The sequence below is a fragment of the Drosophila erecta genome, unplaced genomic scaffold (assembly GCF_003286155.1).
Source record: "Drosophila erecta strain 14021-0224.00,06,07 unplaced genomic scaffold, DereRS2 tig00000092-arrow-pilon, whole genome shotgun sequence".
In the NCBI taxonomy this organism is placed as follows: Eukaryota; Metazoa; Arthropoda; class Insecta; order Diptera; family Drosophilidae; genus Drosophila; species Drosophila erecta.
The window spans coordinates 6,112,245-6,131,157 of NW_020825207.1; the positions used below are offsets into that span (position 1 = coordinate 6,112,245).

The following is an 18,913-nucleotide window of genomic DNA, read 5'->3' on the forward strand; positions in this document are numbered from 1 at the left end:
TAAATATAAAGTGTAAACACGAAATCGCTCTACTGGCGCTGCCCAGATCCGTCCCACAAAAGGACACTACTTGTACCGCTCCAAAGGCGGATGTATCTGTGTTAGCCGGGACTATGCTGGTCGAGGGGCGGGCGATAAGAATGTTGCCACAGATTACCAGAACAAGCGATTTATTTATTTTCCGCACACATTTGCCCACTTGCCCATTTGGCTCCGGACTTGAAAGCGGCGAGTGTGGAGCGTGGAGCGTGAAAGCCGAGCCCTAATGGAATGGAATAATTTATAAAACCCGACCCGGCAATGGATTAAGGAAAAGATGAGGCTTTAAATTCGCCAGCCGGCCAAAAGCGGAGTTTTAAGAGACCGGCGGCGTTAAGTGCATTTGTGCCACAATATTGCCTCAGTCCTGCTGCCACAACTCCACTATGTTTCTCTGCATCCTTTGAGCTCCCTATACAGTCGACCTTTGTCCTGGTTCATTGCTTTTCCGCAGCTCCGGAGATGGAGGTACTGAAATGAAATACGTGCCACACGTGCTAAATGCCTTGTTCTCACTTCCTCCCACCAACAATTGCACAATTTGTTCGCGCTCTGAATTTGCATATGTCTAAGCCCGGCCAGGTGTGAGATCTGAAATGGACTTTGTTTGCCGTCTGTTGTTTACTCTTTCACAAATGTCTTGCGGTCTACTCAAAGGTGCTCAGCACACCCCATAAACAGCCACAGCTGCGGCCATAACAATAGAGCTCAGATGGTTTTCCTACTGGCCAAAAAAATCGTATGATTATGATGCCTTAGATGATCATAAGATACAGTATTGTTGTTACATCAGCGCATTGGTGGCCTTTCACGAATATTATTATCCTTTTTTTTTAGGTGGTGAGTTATTAATTAAACTTTATAACAAACTTTAAATGGCATTATCCAAGGAATAAGCTATGAAATAGAAACTAACTGTAAGAAGTGCTAATATCTTGAACGGCACTGTTTGCCTACCTATGTATAGTACATCACCTCAAGAACCAGGAAAGCAGCTGCTCAGCGGCACGGTGCATGTGCCGTATCCTTTTCAAGGAGTGACAGTCCTGGCAACAAGCAGGGCAGGATGCCCTTCCCCTGGTTTTTGTTTAACTTTGTCATTTGGCCAAAGCCAGTGAGAAAATTCGTGCTTTAACTGCGCTTATTTGTTGTGCTGCTTACGTACTTTGATTTCAAGAACTTTTCGTGGGGAATAAATGTACTTTTCCCCCTATTCAAGCGGCTCAAGTGCACATTTCTTTCATTTTGTTATTGTTTGGGCAACTTTTTGTGAGCTTGGGAATTTGTTTTCCGCCTGCCTCTTATAATAATTCCAGTCGGGGCGTGTTCATCATACAATTTGATTATTTCTCTGCCGTTGCTAGGACGGGGAACTTTTCGACAAATACTTTGTAGTCCAATTGAAATTTGGCCAGGCGAAGTGGTTAAAGTGGGTTGCTCAACTCAAACAGAAACGAAAACGATATTAAACTTGTGGCTAAGGGCGTCTTGAGGGGTTTCAAAGCTCGGCACAAATTCGCAAAAATTGCTGACCAAATCCTAGGCTCAGCATAAAGTTTACAATAAATTATTCTTGTAATGTAAAGCGGGTCTTTAAGAATTTTCCAAGCTGTAGGTAAATTAATTTGTTTGGCTCATTTAATTTTCCACTGTTTCCAATTCACACCCCAAACGCAAGCTCACAATTAATTTGATTTCACTACAATCCCATCCGCAATTAATGCTCGAAATTGGAGTTTTCCGAGCACGAAGCCAAGATAATTATTTGGCCAGCTCACGCACTCAATTCATATCAATAACATTATTTTGTGGCCGGCCCAAATGCTCGGCTCCTTCAGCCCAGGACCTCATCTTCATCCTGGCCCCTGCCAATTTTTGCTTTTGCCCACAATTTTGGCAGCACAAATTCTCGTCGGATACCCAAACACACGACCTCGGCGCACTTTTCACTTTTCATATCAGCAATTTTCCGCACGTCTCGTTGAGTTTTGTTTAAATGTGTTTACAATTGACTACACCCGGGCAAGGAAAACCAGTCGAATTTCCAGAGGGAAGTTGTGAGAGGGGGCCAAAGCCATTGTCAAGCTCCCAAGTAGAATTGCTTTGTGCTCGTCACCTTCATTTCCATTTCCATTGCCATACCCACAACCGCCTGGCTTTCTCCTCTGGCCGTCAGCTAATGTCAATTGGGAAGTCAGTTTGATTTTCATATTTCATTTCATTTGCAATTTGCGCCGCCTATGGACAATTGTTGCTCTATTCATATGGAAATTCGCATTTGCGGGCTTAGCTTCTCTTAAACCGCCTGTCACTGCTGGTGTTTTGATGTTTTGGTGTTATTCTCCAAATATTATTCATTTATCTGCGCTGCTGACATTTTTGAGCAGTTTTTGCGCCAACGATAAATAAATAGTTGCTTAAATTGTTGCTTAAAGTGCTTAAATTAGAAAGCAGGATTAAATGCACACATGTGATTTACCTAATTGTTATTGTGATATTTTGTTTGGCTTCTTTAAAGTTTCTTAAATATGCTTTATTAAAAGCATTTAAGATAGTAATTGAGAAATGGGAAAATCGCCATTGATTTGGTTTTATTTTGTGTTTCACTCATTGCCCTCTTCTAATGGCACAATGTTATTGAGCTGCATTTATTTATACTGCTGCCATATACTCTTCCCAAATGCCTTTAGCATTTGCAACTATTATTCTGCCGCCTTTGTTGTTGCCTTGACATATTTGTGTTGCTGCTGCGACTTCTGCTGCAGCTGCGTTTCTTTGTGGCTGCCGCAACTGTTGCTCTTTGTGGAACTTTGCTGGAGGGACCTTGAGTAATTGTCATGCCCCAATCCGCTCCTGCATGCATAATGGGGCAACAATGGGCGGCAGTCGAGGTTCAATAACTTCAAGTGATGGGCCACTGAGTGCTGGAGACCTTTGTGTTTGGAGTCGCTGTCGATTTCACAAAGTTTGTGCCTAATTTTGCATGTGGAGCAGACAAAGGAAAAGTATCTCAGGACTTTTGCTTGTCCGACTGGAAGTTGTGCGCGATTTATGTCCAGTTGTAACTGCCAGGCAATTGATTTCGATTTTAAAAACACTTAGACTGCCTTGTGTGGGTTGAGTGATAGGAAAAGTTTTTAATTAAATTCAAGAGTGGTCAGTGAAGTTAGACCAAAGTAAGCTGCGAGCTGGAACCGCATCTAATCTGTATCAATAAGAAGCACCGAAAAGCGTCGGCCGAAGATACAGTTGTCTGAGTATCTGGTGGAATCAAAAATTAATTAAATGTATCTTTCGCTGATGGCGCGTGCTTAGTCGGAATTTACTTGTTGCGCTATCTTTTCGAGCTCGGATCATAAACTTTTCCGACAGCTGCAAACTTTTGTTTGCCGACTTCTTGTTAATGAAACCGAGCGACGACACTACACACTAACGAAGTAGTAGAACTTGTTGGCTTAATTAATTCAGTTGTAGTGTAATTTTTCCGCCTCCAACTTCGGCAGCCTGTGATATTTAATTAGGCTTTCGATGACAACGGCATGGGCATGAGCATAAATCTGCTTGCCAAACAAATGGGTTCGTTTGCGGACCTTCTGCACAAATGTATCTGCCAGATACAATCGCAATTCCATTACAAGCCAGTCAGGCGTGTATGTGGTGTAGCGGTACGTTCGTGTGTGCGTGAGCCTGCGTTTGTGTCCTGGCCAACAACTCTTGGCCACATTGTGTGCTTGGCATTAAGTGCTTATCTGATTTGCCTTCTCGCCCACGACAGACGAGACCATAACCAAAAGCAAAGGCAAAGGCAATGGCGAAAGCAAAGCCAAGTTGCAGCCGCAGGCCATGTCAAAGGAACTTTGGGCTTTGAACCTTTCGTGGCGCGTTATCGAAAACAGTTTTGATTGCCCGCCTCGGAGCCAATTAAAGCCATGTTGCCAATTTATCGAAGCTGTCCCGTCCAGCTGAGCAACTGGAGTTGCAGTGGGCCCACTGTTGGATAATTCAATAAACTTGGCCAGATTTATCTCCCAGGGCGACTGTGTCGCTGGCCAAAAGTCTCTGCTCCTGCTCCTCCTTGTGTTTGTGCATTTGGCAAATTATGGCATTATATCACATACTTAATCAGATTCTCCTTGCCTGGCTTGCTGTGAATTAGTAGCATGCAGATAACGCACAAAGCGAAACGGAACTTTGAGTTCGATTCAAAGTGTAATTTCTCTAATTAAAATAAAACGATGCATCAAATATAATTATCTGCGATTGAAAAATAATAAGCATTCAAATGAAATACGCCTTTTTATCAGAAAAGTGTTTGAAAAACTATTTAACTGGTTGCTTTGAAACTGCAATATTTTTTATTCCGCAGCACATTCTCCTAACTCATAGTAACTCATCATTTTCTCCCTGTGTAGCTCGTACGATCCCGATTAGCAATGCAGCTCGGTTGCGCCGCATTCTCCTTCAGCAGACTGAGCATAATTTTCCATATTTCATGCTGCATGCAACAATGAATGCCAAGTGGGTTAAACGAATGCAACATTCGCCCTCATGCGCAATAATTCAGATTGGTTAGAGCACCATGCTCTTTGCATTATTAGGTTCTGTTGTTTGAAAAATAAACTTCATTTATAAATACACAAAAATATTGGGTCTCATTTGAATATTCACATGCTATAATTTCGATTGAGTGCCTTATTTTGTGGTTGTTGACGGTTCATTGTGTTGAAAGCTGTTCAGCTAGATTTATGATTATTAGTACATTATAATTTTTGCCCTGGCTAATCGCGAAATAATGCTAACAAATGATTGGCCCTAAGAGTTATTTACGAACTGTGCCTTTTGAAGACGAATATTTAATAGCGCCATAAAACCGCTGCTCAAAACAAATGGCTTGTAGTCAATTATACTCCAATTTGAGTAAATGCCTAGACCTCGGCGCTCCTAGCACACTTCACACTCAATTTAACCCAGGAGTGGATGGCCCAGAAGGTGCTCCAGCTCCGTCTGGGCGGGGAAATCCCTAAGTAAAAGCAGCAGGAAAATTCAGCAGCGTTGTCAAAGGGAGGCGAAATGTCGAAATGAATTTTTAGACAGTGAATTATGTTTTCCTTGCCACACTCCGTTTTTCTCTCGCCGTTTTTTGTGTACTTTACGCCGTGGGGCGGCATCTTAATTACCTGCAATTTCGTGGGGAAAAAAGGCAACAAAGGTTTGAAAAGTATTGTTAGGCGGGGAGGGGAGGGGAGGGGGATGCCCCACAAAAAAGGACGCTCCTTCAATAGAGCGGTTTAATTTGAATGGGTTACTATGGCTGTGGGAGCTCGAGGCTCTTGCAAAATGATATGCTTAATGTATGGATTTTGTTTGCCAACTTTTGTGCTCCGCGCTCCTTTTTTCCTGCTTTTCCCAGCCAGCTAGCCTTTGGTAATACAAGTAAGCGGAATGGGCCCGCAATAGATATAATACGCCATAACTTAGCATAAATTACGCAGACACGCCCCAAGGGGGCGGCATAATTGCTGTTTATGCATACTTAATCAACTGACCAAAGTCGAAACGCAAAGGATTTAATGGCGTGCTGAAGCTCCGGGTATCGCCGCGCTGATGGGATCAGCTGGCTGGAAGTACAAAAGCGGAATTATGCCGGAGCACGGAGCACGGAGCACCACGGAGCACCCGCTCAACTTCAATTAGTTTCTGGTTTAAGTTTCAGCCCCTCGACTGATTGGCTCCACTGGCAGTGGGTGGAGCACATTGTCCAACCGCCCGATGGACTGGCCAAATGACACTTGCTGCCAATCCATCTGCCACTCACTCGAGACAGGCGTGCGAAGATGGACATTTGTTAAAACAATCCCCATCGGAGGTTGAGGTTGAGGTTGAGGTTGAGGTACTGTACGGCTGCACAAGGAAAAATCCCATGATCGATTGGAGATTTATTTAATCCCCTTAGTGTGCTGAAAACATTATGCCTCTTTCCAATTGGCTTTGGCAACAATCACTGAGCTCCTGAAAAAAAGGATTTCCATAAATTGGGACTGATAATTGCATATCTGCATTAAAAGCAAATCAGATTATACGCACCGGTATAATTGTTGTAAATAATTTAAATTTGTATGCATAGCTATTTCAGCTTACATGCCAAATAAGGGGACACAAATTTGGGTCCCAAAAGAGAGATTTGTTCACAATTAGTTTGTGTTTAAGTAAGATTTAAAGTTGTTCTAGCGTATCAAATACCTGTTCCTTTGTTTACCAATATGCCCAAAAATGTGATATGCATATTTGTTTAACTTTTGTTTCGGAGCGCCATTGTTTTCTGGGGCTGGCGATACATGGTTGCGTGGTCGTGCTCCCTCTGTGAGCAACAAAAAACATTTTGCATTATTTATGCCACTCTGAAACTCATTAGCCGAGATTCAGCCAAAGGTCGAGTGGCGGGGCAGCAGCTTTAAAGCCGTCGGTGGAGCACATTAAGAGCAGCTGACCTTTGACCGACTTAATCCGCAGCTCAGTGCCACTACATTTCGCCCGCCTGGCGGCACTTGACTGCTGGAATCCGAATCCATTCGCAGGACACTCGAGCAGATCCTGTCGCATAAAAGCGGGCTCTAATTGAAAGGGAATTTCCAGCAAATGTGTCCTAATTAATGTTGCAACATTTGTTGCTAAAAGTCTCGACTTTGGTTCCCCGAAACCAAGTAATTAGAGAACCGGCTGCTGGCGGTAAGGACACTAAACAACTAAACAGCCCAATAAACAAGCTAATGAACATCAAATGAAACTTTTAACGCGCAAGGCCCGAGTCCAACAAAGGCGCCAATTTGGCACTGGTCACTTGGCCACTCTTCTCTTCCCCTTTTTACATCTTTAATTAAGTTATGCGCACTTTTTAATTGCTCATTTCATTCGGATGCCTGCCAGAATTGTGAGGGCGTTCGGATCGGAATGGAGTGGGTGCACCGGCACCGGCGGTTGCACATCTTTTTTAATGCGATTCTCGTGTCGCATGTTGCATAAAAGAGCAGCCAACGCACAGCCAAGTGAGATGTGCTTATTTATGCCATTTGATGGGCGTCTTGCATTTGGAACCTTGCCACATGTGCGTCGTGCCATAAATATTACGCATACGCAGCATTGGCGGCACGTTGGCCACAACCGCTAACCTGGTTTACCCAGACAAAGCAAGCAGCCGATTTATCATTAGAATTTCAATAGGGCTTGAGAATTAAATTCACGTCTTTGAAATCGCCAGAGTTCAATGGCATATGTCTTGCAGGAATTTTACAATCTGCTTTTGGAATTTTCCCTGACATATTTGCGTACTAATCTAGAGCTCTTCTTTTCAATATAAATCAATACAGACCCATATCTTTGGACTTCATAACTATCTTATCACTGTTTTGAGTGGATAATGCTGCTCATTTTGTTCACTGGGTTTCGTAAATCATTTAATAAAAATCATATTTTAATTAAAATATAACACTCAAAGATTTCGTTGAAAATTATAATCGAATAGATAGAAAAGTGACACATTGTAAACTATACTAAATGAATGTGCACATATTTGTCAAAGTACCTTGATCTTTAATAATAAAGTGTGTCAGCCAAGAGTTGTTGTGCCACATTAATGTATTTTTACATCAAAGAAATGCACTTCAAAATCAAATAAGGTAAGAAAACACTATCGTGTAAACTCGTGTAAAAATCGTATTTCAAGCACCTCGCAAGGACTAAGGACTAAGGACTAAAAATATGCACATATCAGTTGCCGCTGCAGCCATTTGTTAACTTGTAACTCAACCGTGCTTCAAACAATTTGCAACTTTTCAAGCTTCCAAAAGTTTCGAGTGCCGCCCCCGAATTGCCACGTAAATTGGCGCAGTTTGTCAATGTGTCGGCGCGACACGCTCTGCAAAATTGCTTTAATTGCAATTACCGAGGCCACACTGTTTCTGGAGGAGTGCCCAGTGGCTTCTGCCTGAAATGAAAATTTAATGACAATTTGATTTGCAGCTGTCAACACTTTTGGCCAACTTGCCAAGTGCCGTTTCGACAGGCCACTTCCGCTGCGATAGCGGGCGTGTCACGTGTCTTACCAAATACCAATATGTTTGTGGGCCACAAAAAGTGTCTACTTGCCTCATGTGGCCTTATGTTCCAGCTAATGACCACCAGTGTCGGACAAGGGCCAACAGCTTGAGCATCAGCCAGCAATTTGCGGCTGATTTATGGGCAGCAATCTGCAATCTGCATTCTGCAATCTGCGGAGGGAAATGCTCGGCGTTATCTAAAGAGCATATCAGTGTTCGCCGCACCGCGATGCTGCAAATCATATTCGAAAGCGGCTCGAATCGGAAGTGCTGGCCACCAACAGGTGTTCCTGGCCATGTTTCGTGTTTGCGGCTGCTAATTTATGGCCAACTGCGGCGCTTTTCTCTCGGCTGCCAGGCGCACGCTGCAATTGATTAATGTCAGCGCAAATTATGCTGAGCACAAGATGCCCCTTGACTTGGTTCTTTTTTTTTGTATTTTTCATCTTTATTTGCTCTTTTTATCTGCTAAAAGGCCAGGCAGCACACGTGCTGGCCACCTTGGAGTGGCTGCGGATGTGTGTGCTGCTTCATTAGCGCCAACCGGCGGCACAAAGAAGCTCCACCAGCTGGATGTGGCTCTGTGGTGACGTGAACTGTCACCGCCAGATGGAGCCGAGGGAGCCGAGGGATCCAAGGGAGCTGAGCAGCCCGGGCATGCCAGGAATGCCAGGGAGGCCAGGGAGGCCACGGAAACATCCAAAAAGCCAGCAGGTGGGCCAAAAACCGAGGCTGTCATCGGCAGAAAGAGAGGCGGAGCCAGCTGTGAGAAACTATTTTCCCCACTCGAACTGATGGCTGGCCAAAGCCGCTGGAAAAGCTGCTCCAATAATTCCTACAGCTAACGATCTTTGTTACGAAGCCCACGACTAAATGACGCCGCAAGAATGCAAGGCGAGCCTGAGCTCTGTGCACTGGGAGGAAATATGTGTGCTGATGTTTTCACTTTCACAGAAGTAACTATAGGTTCATTTCTACCTCTATTGTCAACAGAAAATTTGAAACGATGCTATCTTTCAGTTCATGTAGCACCTCATTTAATATAAATTGTGTTATATACAAAACTTTTCCATAATATTCTAAATGGGGATTAACATTTTTATCTCAAGTCTAGGAAAATTAAACTGAACCCATGCATTCAGTACAGTTGAAATGATGAATTTACTCTCCTAAGATTTATTGATATAAAGTAGATTCCTAATTTTGCGCCAGTGTGCGGGGGATAAAATCACGACTCCTCCAGCAGGCACAGAAATGGACCCGGAATGGTCATGACACCGAACCACCGACCAACTGACAGTGTGGCTATCTGGCATCAGCAGATCCTGCTGCTGTGCTGCTGCTGCTGCGACGTTGGCCACTTTGAGATGTTTGGCCAGCAGACAAATAAGTTGATGTTGATTGTTTTTGCCTGACGGCGGCACGTAAACGATACTGACAGTCGGTCGGTCGGGATCCATCTGGCCGGGCGAAACTTAATTTCTACATTTGCCGGCAGATAAAGCGCAGAGTGGGTAAACTGGTAGCCCAGCCGCACAGTGGGGCAAATCGCCGTCGCCGACGCAGAGCACGCAGCTCCCCTCCATTAGACGCTTTTAGAGATTGTTAAATTCCAATTAACAACTTTTTCTGCCAGCTCGTCTGGCTCGGCTGTGGATTGTGGAAGCTGCAATCTGGGCGCTGCCTTTTCAGGCCGGAGTTCCAGCAGAACTCCAGCTCCATCTCCATTCCCAGCTGCATGTTCCCTGAGACCAAGAACAAGTTGTTTTGACCACGTTAATTGAACCCGCACACACAGTGGGCCACGTTAGCTGCGCACTTTGTTTGTCTTGGGCCAACATGGCTGAGTGAGTGAGTCACGTTGGTATTGTAATGCTTTATGGAGTCCCATAACCATTTATTTTAATTTTCCTGCACTTGCCTGCGATGCGGCCAATACTGATTTGGCCTTAACAATGACGCTGCCGTGCGATCTCATCGTCGTTTGATCAGCGTGCCCACTTCCAAACTGGACGCACGCGGGGCAATGAAAATTAATTGCAAAAATTGATTGAAATTGTGCACTGAGCGGTTCAATCAGCGCCAGCATTTTGTTATTGTTTAGACCTGTCGTCGCCCCTTTTTCCTTTTTTTGTCGGTTTTAGCGATGAGGAAAACTCGTGCCCGCTGAACCCAAAAATAGCTTAAATTCGCAATTAATTTGGAAAATTCTTAATACAATAAACACCGTTGATGGCAAAATCCGTAACCGCTTTGCAACCATGTTGTAGAAATCGTTGCAAGGAAATTAATTTGGCAGCCAGCGAAACGGGATGTATCAATCAATGGGCCAAAGCCACGCATGATGGCAACTGATAACAAATTGGGCAATCGATATTGGCCAACATTCGACGGCGATGAGGGCTTGTCAAAAATTGTTTGATTTTGATGGTGTTTACATGAACTCGTACATCCGACAAATCACTCATAGGCCTGATTTTATAAACAGAATTTAGCATAGTAGCATTCACATTGGCAAAGTGGCAACGATTTCCAAATACATTCATTAACTGTTTAATAACTAATTTGGTCCTAATGGCTGCGTTTATTAGGCATGAGAATGTTAATGTATGCTATTTTCAGAGGCAATTTTCTTGCATATAAATGTTCATGTATTTTTAAGATTGTTTTGATCAAAGTGCTATGAGCTGTAATAGCAAAACTCAGAGTAATTTTTGATGTGAAATGGTTTGGTTTTTACTCCACTTAATGAGTTTTTAATTGCCTGCACTTTTTTGTGTGTAGCTGGTTGAGGACCTTCCGTCTGTACAAATGAGTTGTTTATTGCACTTTAATTACATACTTTGGAAACATTTGGTGCCATAACTTGGTGCCTATCTGTCATAGTACTTACTCTATTAAAAAGAAGATACTTCCTGCATTTCCAGCTCGAGAGCACTGATTTATATCTCTCGAGAGCCGTCCATTTGCTGGAAGCCCCCAGAAGCAAAAGGCTGCTATGCACTCGTGTATTATCTCTGACAATATTTACTCATTAGCCGCTGCATTTCGCTCACGTGGACATAAACAAAGCTACGGGAAAGGAAAGCAAAATATAATATAGTTCGCGAAATGCATTTTGTGGTCCAAAATATTCCCGACTAAGAGATAGCGCTCTGCTAGAATTTATTGTTTAAAGTAGAAGCTAATGCAAACTCACACCACGATGCTGGATTGTCGTGTATATAGGCCCATGTATCTTGGGCCCAGTATCTGTATCTATGGCATCTACGGTGCCCCCTGGGCGCCACGTAAACGCTAATGGCAATTGGCTAACAGCTAACAGCTAAGAGCAAATAGCAAATGGCAAACAGCGAATTTAGCCGGTGGCAAATTGTTTGCCTTTGGCCGCCAGGCTCAACTTGTTACAGTGACAAATGACGGCAGATATATCATGATCATCGCACAATAATGATAGTGTCGCGTCGCGCTGTGAAATCATCGTCGACTTGCAGATTGTCGATTCCAGATTGCAGATTGCCGTCTGTGCGCTTAACAATTAAAGACATTTGGCCGGATCGCAAGATTTATGGCCTTACAACGTGCGTCATCATGAAGCTGGAAATCAAACATCAAACGAACCGAGAGAAATGCTGCTCCATTGATTTATGCAGCTGCTACCCAGGATTCGAAAGCCAAACAAAAGTCGACTCACACGCTGAATGGAATGCGCCCAAAACTAAATCCCTTCAGCTTTTTTCCCCCAATCAGGCATTTGCATAATGGCCATGCCAAATATTTCATTTATTCGCTGGGCCAGCTTCTAAGGACTTCACTCATACAAAGGAGTCTGAAACGCATGTTCCGATTTTCACTTTGACAGCTACTCTCCACTCTTTACCAGAGTTAACAAGGGTAAGTTCGTGAAAAGTGTTGGAAAGCTGTACGTGAAATAAACTTTTTATGTAGATTTAAGCAGAAGGTAAACTCGATGGCCTCAACTATGTTATATGGATTTTAAATTAAGAGTATATCGGAAATTAATCATCTGTTTTTCTCTAAAAATTTAAAAAAGAGCTGGAAAGTTATGGGTTTTGTTAAAATATATTTACTGGAACTAACTTTACTTTCTATATTAAAATCACAGTTTTTATACCCGTTTCCATGGCAAGTAAATAAATTTGCATATCCTTGCTTATAACACAATACAATAGGCCGATAGTTGCATGAAAAAGAGAGATGTGAATGCGCAGATAGAGTCCCCAGAAAATGTGAGCCGGAACGCAAGGCTCATAATTTCCGGTTGCGAGCAGCGGCATGTGTGCGTTTTGAAATATTTCACCCATTGTGTGTGGATCCGTGGGCTTACCGTGAAGAAGGAGGCTGGCACAAGGAATTCCTCCTAGGCAGCCCGCCGCATATCCTGCGGCGATGCAGTGAGTTCCCCGCTTCCTTCTGGCCTGCCTCCTGCCAAAGGATCTGGTCCCAAGCTGCAGCCAAGCGGCGCTCGTTGACGTTGTCAGCAGTTAATTGAATTAGTTGTTAATTTATGGCTATGTTTTCGCTGGGAATTTCGTGAATGTGCGCTGGCTGCCGAGGATGTCGAGGATGCCGAGGACGCCGAGGGAAATGAAGAGTGGAGCTGCGCCAAGGACTCCTGCGGACTCCTTTGTCACACCGTCGGTGGCGTCGGCGTGGGAATCGGAGTCGGAGTCGGAGTCGGAACCTAGACCTATACTTGACTTGATTAAACGCCTGCCACTTTAATTGGCATTTAAGCGACGCACTCGCACTCACAATCGGCCACTCACACCACAGAACGCCACACCACGCCGCACGTTGCACGCAAAAACCGATGACAATGGCTTGGAGAAAATAATAATAAAGGAACAAGTAGAGCACACACTTTTCAATGGCCGGGACTAAAACTTTTTATTGTACACCCATTTGGGTTTAATGAGCGATTCGCGCACACCGTTTGAGAAATGGCTTTGGGCTTGGGGCTTTGGATATGCTGGTGGAACCGGCTCGGATGCGCGAGGAGCGTTCCGAATACGCGGCAGTTGGACGGCAACTGAAGTCAAATCCGCATGCCACACGATGAGCAGCCGGCGTGGCTGCTACTGCGCAACATGTTGCTGCAGCTAGCCGTGAGCACTGCGAGTCTTATCACTGCACTGTGGGACAAAGCAAACATTAAAATAAAACATTCGTTAGCGGTATAAAAAATAAAATACAAATTTTAAAAACTGAATGTCGCATTAGTTAGAAGGTGTGCAATAATAATATATTTATTGTTATATTATTATTAATTGTTTGGGGCTTTCACATAGTAACCATAAAGCATAAACGGAAAAACTTACATATTTTTTGTTTATTATGCTTAATTTTCCGAAATTCAAATCGTTTCCCACCCACAGTGCGCTGGCCTCCAAGAATGAGTTTCCCGAGCTTTAGCAGAGCTTTCCGCCGCGACGAATGGCAGCAGATTGGGCACAGGGCAGTTCATGTTGCTCGCAACTTGTTGCGCTGCCTTTGAAGACTGATAAGGAATTGGGCTCCAAGACGACCGCATTAGAATAGAGATTATGGGACTATGCTGGCTTTGATAAACATGACTGGCGCCGACAATAAAACACAAGTTTAATAATCGCTATTCTTCACTTCAATAGCATCGAGATTCTAATTTTAATTCATACTATCAACGTAAATGTTTTTGGGGGAACGGCCCAAGACAATACTTTCAAACACTTGTTGATAGTCTGAAAGTATTACTTTTTCGGTCGTAGCTTTATTAAAGCTACAAAGTTGGGCTAGTGCTTTGGCAAAGGATGTTATGGAAGCTTTCAACCAACAAAGCTTTCTGAAACTCCTTCTAGCTCACAGGATACAAATCGCGAAGCTTTCAAATAACTGCGAATTCAATACACGTGTAGTTTATGCAGAATTTCCTTCCCCTTAGGAACAACATTTACCAACGGCGATATTATCTCAAACATATAAAGTCTGAAAAAAGATAAAGTTCTGCCCAGATAGGAATCTGATAAATTTGAGAACCACTTGATAGATTGTCTCACATTACTTGAACACCTAGATAGTCCGGGTTCCTGAGATAATATATCGCTTGTCTGCTAATTGTCACAGACAAATGTTGATACCACGGCTGTTCTGATAAGTCGGCAATTATCTCTAATTGATATGGCAAAGCGGTGGGAATAGAAAACGAAAGCCCAAGATTCCCAAACGATTGTACCTGCCAAGTGAGTTCCCCTAGCGGATCTCTTTGATTGCTCAACGCTAATGCTTGAGTAAAGAACACTCGGCAAATCTTTCTATTAAACCTCCTTTATTGGCGATTTCTTTGTTTTGCTTACAATATCAAAGAACCTCAGCCGCTTACGACACAACATAGGTGAAAGCAAAGCCAGCCTCATTCTGCCTGTAGATGTCGTCGCTGTTGAACAGAACCATCAAAGGACCGGGATTGTTGCCTAATGAGTGAGTAATTATTATAATAATGATTATTTAAAATTGATTTTCAATTTGGAAAAAAATATTAAAAAAATTGAATTGCAAATCCTAGAAGTTTGTGCACTAGTGTTACCTGAGCTTTCCGCGCTGAAAAGCTCTATGCAACTTACTCGATATGACCACATCCTTCTTGATGGAGCCACAGAAGTAGGTGGCGTGCTTGTGGCTATCTTCAAAGGTGGCCTGTGGCACCATCAGGAAATCGGCATCCAGGTCGTTGGTACTTTCGCTGCTGTAGCAGTTCTCATCGGTCATCAAGGTGGACGCGGCTACCACATCGCCCACGTTGAAGTAATAGGCGCGAATGCTTTTGCAAATCGTTAAGTGAAGTTGAACTATGTGGATGAATTAGATGTCATATTACTCACGTCAGAGCCTTGGTATCTGTTTGGCGACGGAAGCAAATGGCATAGTTCATGCGGGATGGATAGATGCCATTGCCGTCGTTGTAGTTGAAGGACTTCACCACTCCCTTGGCCTGCGGGAAGTACTGACGACAGCCGGACGGGGCCACAAAGAAGCCATCCTTGATGGAGGTGGCACGACCCTCAATGGGGACTCCGTCATCCAGATCCAGCGAGCGCACGGAGGCTCCGGCCGGGCACTCCAGCTGGGTGACGACCATGTCCCAGTAGGCGGCGGGCAATCCACTGTCTCCGCCACGATCGGCCAAGCTAATGACCAGATCCACCATGGACTCACCATCGGTGGCGTTTAGGGGCACATAGATGTGCTGCCACAGCTCGGTGCCGCACAGTTTCAGGCCATCGACCTCGAAGTAATCCCGGGTGCACTCGGCGTAGGTCAGGCCCGAACCTTGGGATTCCAGCGTGGGTTGGGCCAAGGTCATGGCCCAATCGATTCTCAGCTGGCAAACGTACCTGCTGGTCGGCTTAATGTGGTACTCGCACACCCGCGGAGGATTCTTCGGGTTCACCAGGTTGATGTTCTTCGAGGAGCTAGTGCCTCCACAGGTGGGCTTGGCCACCGAAGCGGCTTGCGTGGCCGCAACGGTCGCCAGGAGGAGCAGGGCGCTTGCAATGCAGTTCCTCATCGTTCTAAGTCTACACGACGGCCAGTGGTTGGGTTTTTATGGCCCGCCGGCAATCGCACCTGTCACTCCAATCCCGTCCCAATGTCCAGTTCCCAGTGTCCACAATCATGATCGATTGGTTTTATCGCTCCGCTGGCCCAAGGGGGCACCTGCAGTCTGATGACGAAATCACAGCCATTGGAGTCCCTCTATTATTGTTTGGCCTCGGGAACGGCATGTTTAATAGCGCTATCAGTGGTGAAAAGTCTTAGCAATCTATTTAGGCTATTTGATCTTGGAAGCTTTGCTATACCCTTTCAAAGGAGTACTGTGACTCTGGCGAGAAACTTGTAACGCTCTGAAATTTCCGTTTTCTGCTATTGATTCTACTGATTCTTAGACTTCTCAACCTATAAAAATAATATATCCTCTTTGGTGTTTATAAAGTTCTTATTCCCTGCGGTGTGAAGCATTATAGTTATTCAACCAATATTAAAAAAAAGTGTTTATCGAAAGATAAACAGAAATTCCTGAGCTATCGCTGACTTTTCTATTTTATAGCAATTAAAGTTTCTGCAAGCAAAATAATAAAATCAAATTTATTTCAAATTAAACCCCAGGGAATACCGATAAGGTTTTGTACACAGCGACTTGACCGCGCTTTTATCAGATAAATGAGTGTATTGGGTATATTGGAGGCAATCAGTTGATGGGCAAATATACTTTTGAGCAACTTTCCACTACGAATAGAACTCAGCTGGGAGTGCATCTCTTGAAGTTCGGGCCCAACTTCAGTTGTGCAATTTGGCTCTAATTGGGGTCTTGTCAACCCAATCACACCCTCAATACTTGTTGCCTCTTTTCACTTTTTGACATCATCGTCACCATCATCATCATCATCGCTGCTGTCGATCGTCATCTTCATTTATGGCGATGATAATGAGATAGCCAGCTAGTGAGCCCTCTCCGCGCATTCCCCGTCTAAGTTACCAAAAAGAGTGTGCAAACATAACCCAGTTTTGACAGATCTAAGATCAAAGTAATGGACACTCGTCGAGGTTCAATGACTCGATCGATGGGCGATGGGCGACGGGCAAGCCAGTTAATAGGCGCAACTAGCCTGGCTTGAATATTCATGCCGGTAGGTGACGAACCGAGCTTCTTACCAAATATTGACACGCCGTTGCTTCTAACACGAAAATCTCATCACCGCATCGCTGCCAGCGCCGTTGTATCTTTCGGATTCTTCAGTCCAAGCAGTGCTATATAAGCGCCGCGACCCCCAAAAGATTCACACAGTCGATGTGAAAGTGCGTGGGTGAATAGAACCTGAGTGAAACCGAGGATTATGATTGGATACACGCAGCTGCTACTTCTGGGATTACTGGCCATGGCGCAGGCGCAAACGCCGAATGACACGAGCGCCTCCCTGGCCGTCGTCCAGGAGCCTGGCATGTGGCGCCAGGCCAGGCGGAGGAGTGTCCTGGCGGACAGCTGCGTCACCAACAGCGGCACCACCGGCACCTGCCTCACCCGCTTCAAGTGCATGCGGCAATCGGGCACAGTGAACGGATACTGCGGCACCTACGGCGTCTGCTGTGAAAGTGAGTCGTGGACACCAAAGTGGGTCAATAAACACTATGGCCATGGTCGTGAATTCACTAGAATATTATGCAATTGCTTCTGAAAAGATAGAACTGGTAATAGACACCGTTTTAGTGAGGTGGTGCTACATAAAAATTTAAATTTGTATATAATATAAGACATAATAGATTATAGATTATACTAAAAGTTCCTCCTTCCCCGTAGCCAACATTCAAGTGGGCGCCACCACGCGCCAGAAGAGGACGATTATCAGGAATCCTGGCGTTCTATCCAGCGATCTGAACACCTACACCATCGAAGCCTTCAGCAGCAATGTGCAGCAGTTGCGCATCGACTTCGAGCAGTTCGTGATGCAGCAGCCCACGGAAACGGATGGAGTCCTCGAGTGCCAGGACTACTTCGAGGCAGGTGGCTTCAAGCTGTGCGGAGTAAACGATGGCCAGCACCTGTACCTGCCCTTCAATGCGGCAGCGGGAGTGGATCAGGTGACCCTTACGTTCGTGGTGACCTCCAGAGGAACTGCGCCCGTTTGGCGGCTGATTGTTACCCAGCTGGAAGGTCCGCCAGCGAACAGCCGGCGTCGTTCCAGCAGCTCGGCCGGCCTGGGAACCTCCACCAACTCCCTGCAGGATCTGCGGGACATCTTTGCCGCCCACCACGCTGACTATGAGCTGCTTGCTCCGCCCGGCTGCCAGCAGTACTACACCGATCTGTCCGGCACCATTCGCAGCTTCAACTTCCAGACTTCAGTCCTCAGCAACTACATGCCCGACTTGAGCTACACTATCTGCATCAGGTCTGCTGCTACCGCCAGCATGATCGAGTGAGTACTTTGCAATGTGCGAAGCTAACTTTAATCTCATATCTGTTATATCCTCATCGTAACAGGTACTCCTTCAGCAAGTTTTCGATGTCCGTGCAGTCGGACTCCGCCGAGGGCTACGACGAGTTCTGCCACGCCACTGTCCACACGACCGGCAGACAGGAGGACTACTTGTTGATACCGCAGGGCATTCTGGCCAAGAACATGGCCTACCAGCCCACCTACTACTGCGGCACCAACGACAACCTGCTGGTTTATGGTGAGTGCTTGGTTTGCCGTTGAATAGCGCCTGATATGTGGCTCCATTTTGCAGCATCGCCGCCCTACATGATGCACTTCTCCAGCGATGACCTCACCCTGAACCGGGACGTGGAGACGGGATTCAGTATGACTTACCGCCAGAGGAATTCGCTTCTCTAGGCACGCATTTGCTTACACCTACAATTGGTTAGTTTCTTGCCTCAACATTAAATAAACTCGAATGTCTTTAAGGGAAGCACACGGCTTTAAGCTTCATTTTGGTACTCACTTAATGAGCTTGTCAAATCGAGGGGATTATGACAAAGCAGCGGGGTGGGGGGAACTGGATCATGCACCCACACACACACACACACGCACACTCGCAAAAAGTTGGACAAACGCATTAAGGAGCTTGTGCGGTCAGCGACACGATTATCCTTTTAGTTGCGTAATTAGTGTGATTAAAGTCAAGAGCTGCGATGCCGATGGGGAGCCAATACCCCTGCATGTGTAGCTAATGCCACCGCCGAACAAAGGCAAACAAATAGAAATGTATAAAATGCGCCATTG

General features: G+C 45.0%; 3 protein-coding genes across 3 annotated transcripts in view; 1 reads left to right on the top strand and 2 right to left on the bottom strand.

Moving 5' to 3' along the window:
• The window catches only part of LOC6549454 (calcitonin gene-related peptide type 1 receptor), a 30,935-nt gene extending 17,706 nt beyond the window's left edge, over positions 1-13,229 (bottom strand). The window contains exon 1 of the mRNA XM_001975742.3: positions 12,481-13,229. The gene's annotated coding sequence lies outside the window, so the exon portion shown is untranslated. The remainder of the gene's footprint in view (positions 1-12,480) is intronic.
• A 1,209-nt stretch (positions 13,230-14,438) lies between these two features.
• LOC6549471 lies at positions 14,439-15,763 on the bottom strand. Its single transcript, XM_001975741.3, has 3 exons — positions 15,011-15,763; positions 14,753-14,949; positions 14,439-14,602 (listed from the first exon to the last, which is right to left on the bottom strand). Exons 1-3 carry the CDS (start codon positions 15,694-15,696, stop codon positions 14,508-14,510), a joined length of 978 nt encoding a protein of 325 aa, XP_001975777.1. The 5' UTR covers positions 15,697-15,763; the 3' UTR covers positions 14,439-14,507.
• Positions 15,764-16,362: 599 nt separating this feature from the next.
• LOC6549470 lies at positions 16,363-18,595 on the top strand. Its single transcript, XM_001975740.3, has 4 exons — positions 16,363-17,279; positions 17,485-18,103; positions 18,169-18,362; positions 18,417-18,595. The coding sequence occupies exons 1-4, from the start codon at positions 17,024-17,026 to the stop codon at positions 18,521-18,523; spliced, it is 1,176 nt and encodes a 391-aa protein (XP_001975776.1). The 5' UTR covers positions 16,363-17,023; the 3' UTR covers positions 18,524-18,595.
• Positions 18,596-18,913: the final 318 nt, after the last annotated feature.

Excerpts from the sequence above, each read along its gene's own strand:
- LOC6549471 (XM_001975741.3), bottom strand. The coding sequence starts at position 15,696 with ATGAGGAACTGCATTGCAAGCGCCCTGCTCCTCCTGGCGACCGTTGCG. Across the intron at positions 14,950-15,010 it reads ACAGATACCAAGGCTCTGAC|CATTCGCGCCTATTACTTCA; the intron begins GTGAGTAATATG and ends GATTTGCAAAAG. Across the intron at positions 14,603-14,752 it reads GAAGGATGTGGTCATATCGA|GCAACAATCCCGGTCCTTTG; the intron begins GTAAGTTGCATA and ends CTCACTCATTAG.
- LOC6549470 (XM_001975740.3), top strand. The coding sequence starts at position 17,024 with ATGATTGGATACACGCAGCTGCTACTTCTGGGATTACTGGCCATGGCG. Across the intron at positions 17,280-17,484 it reads CTACGGCGTCTGCTGTGAAA|CCAACATTCAAGTGGGCGCC; the intron begins GTGAGTCGTGGA and ends CCTTCCCCGTAG. Across the intron at positions 18,104-18,168 it reads GCTACCGCCAGCATGATCGA|GTACTCCTTCAGCAAGTTTT; the intron begins GTGAGTACTTTG and ends TCATCGTAACAG.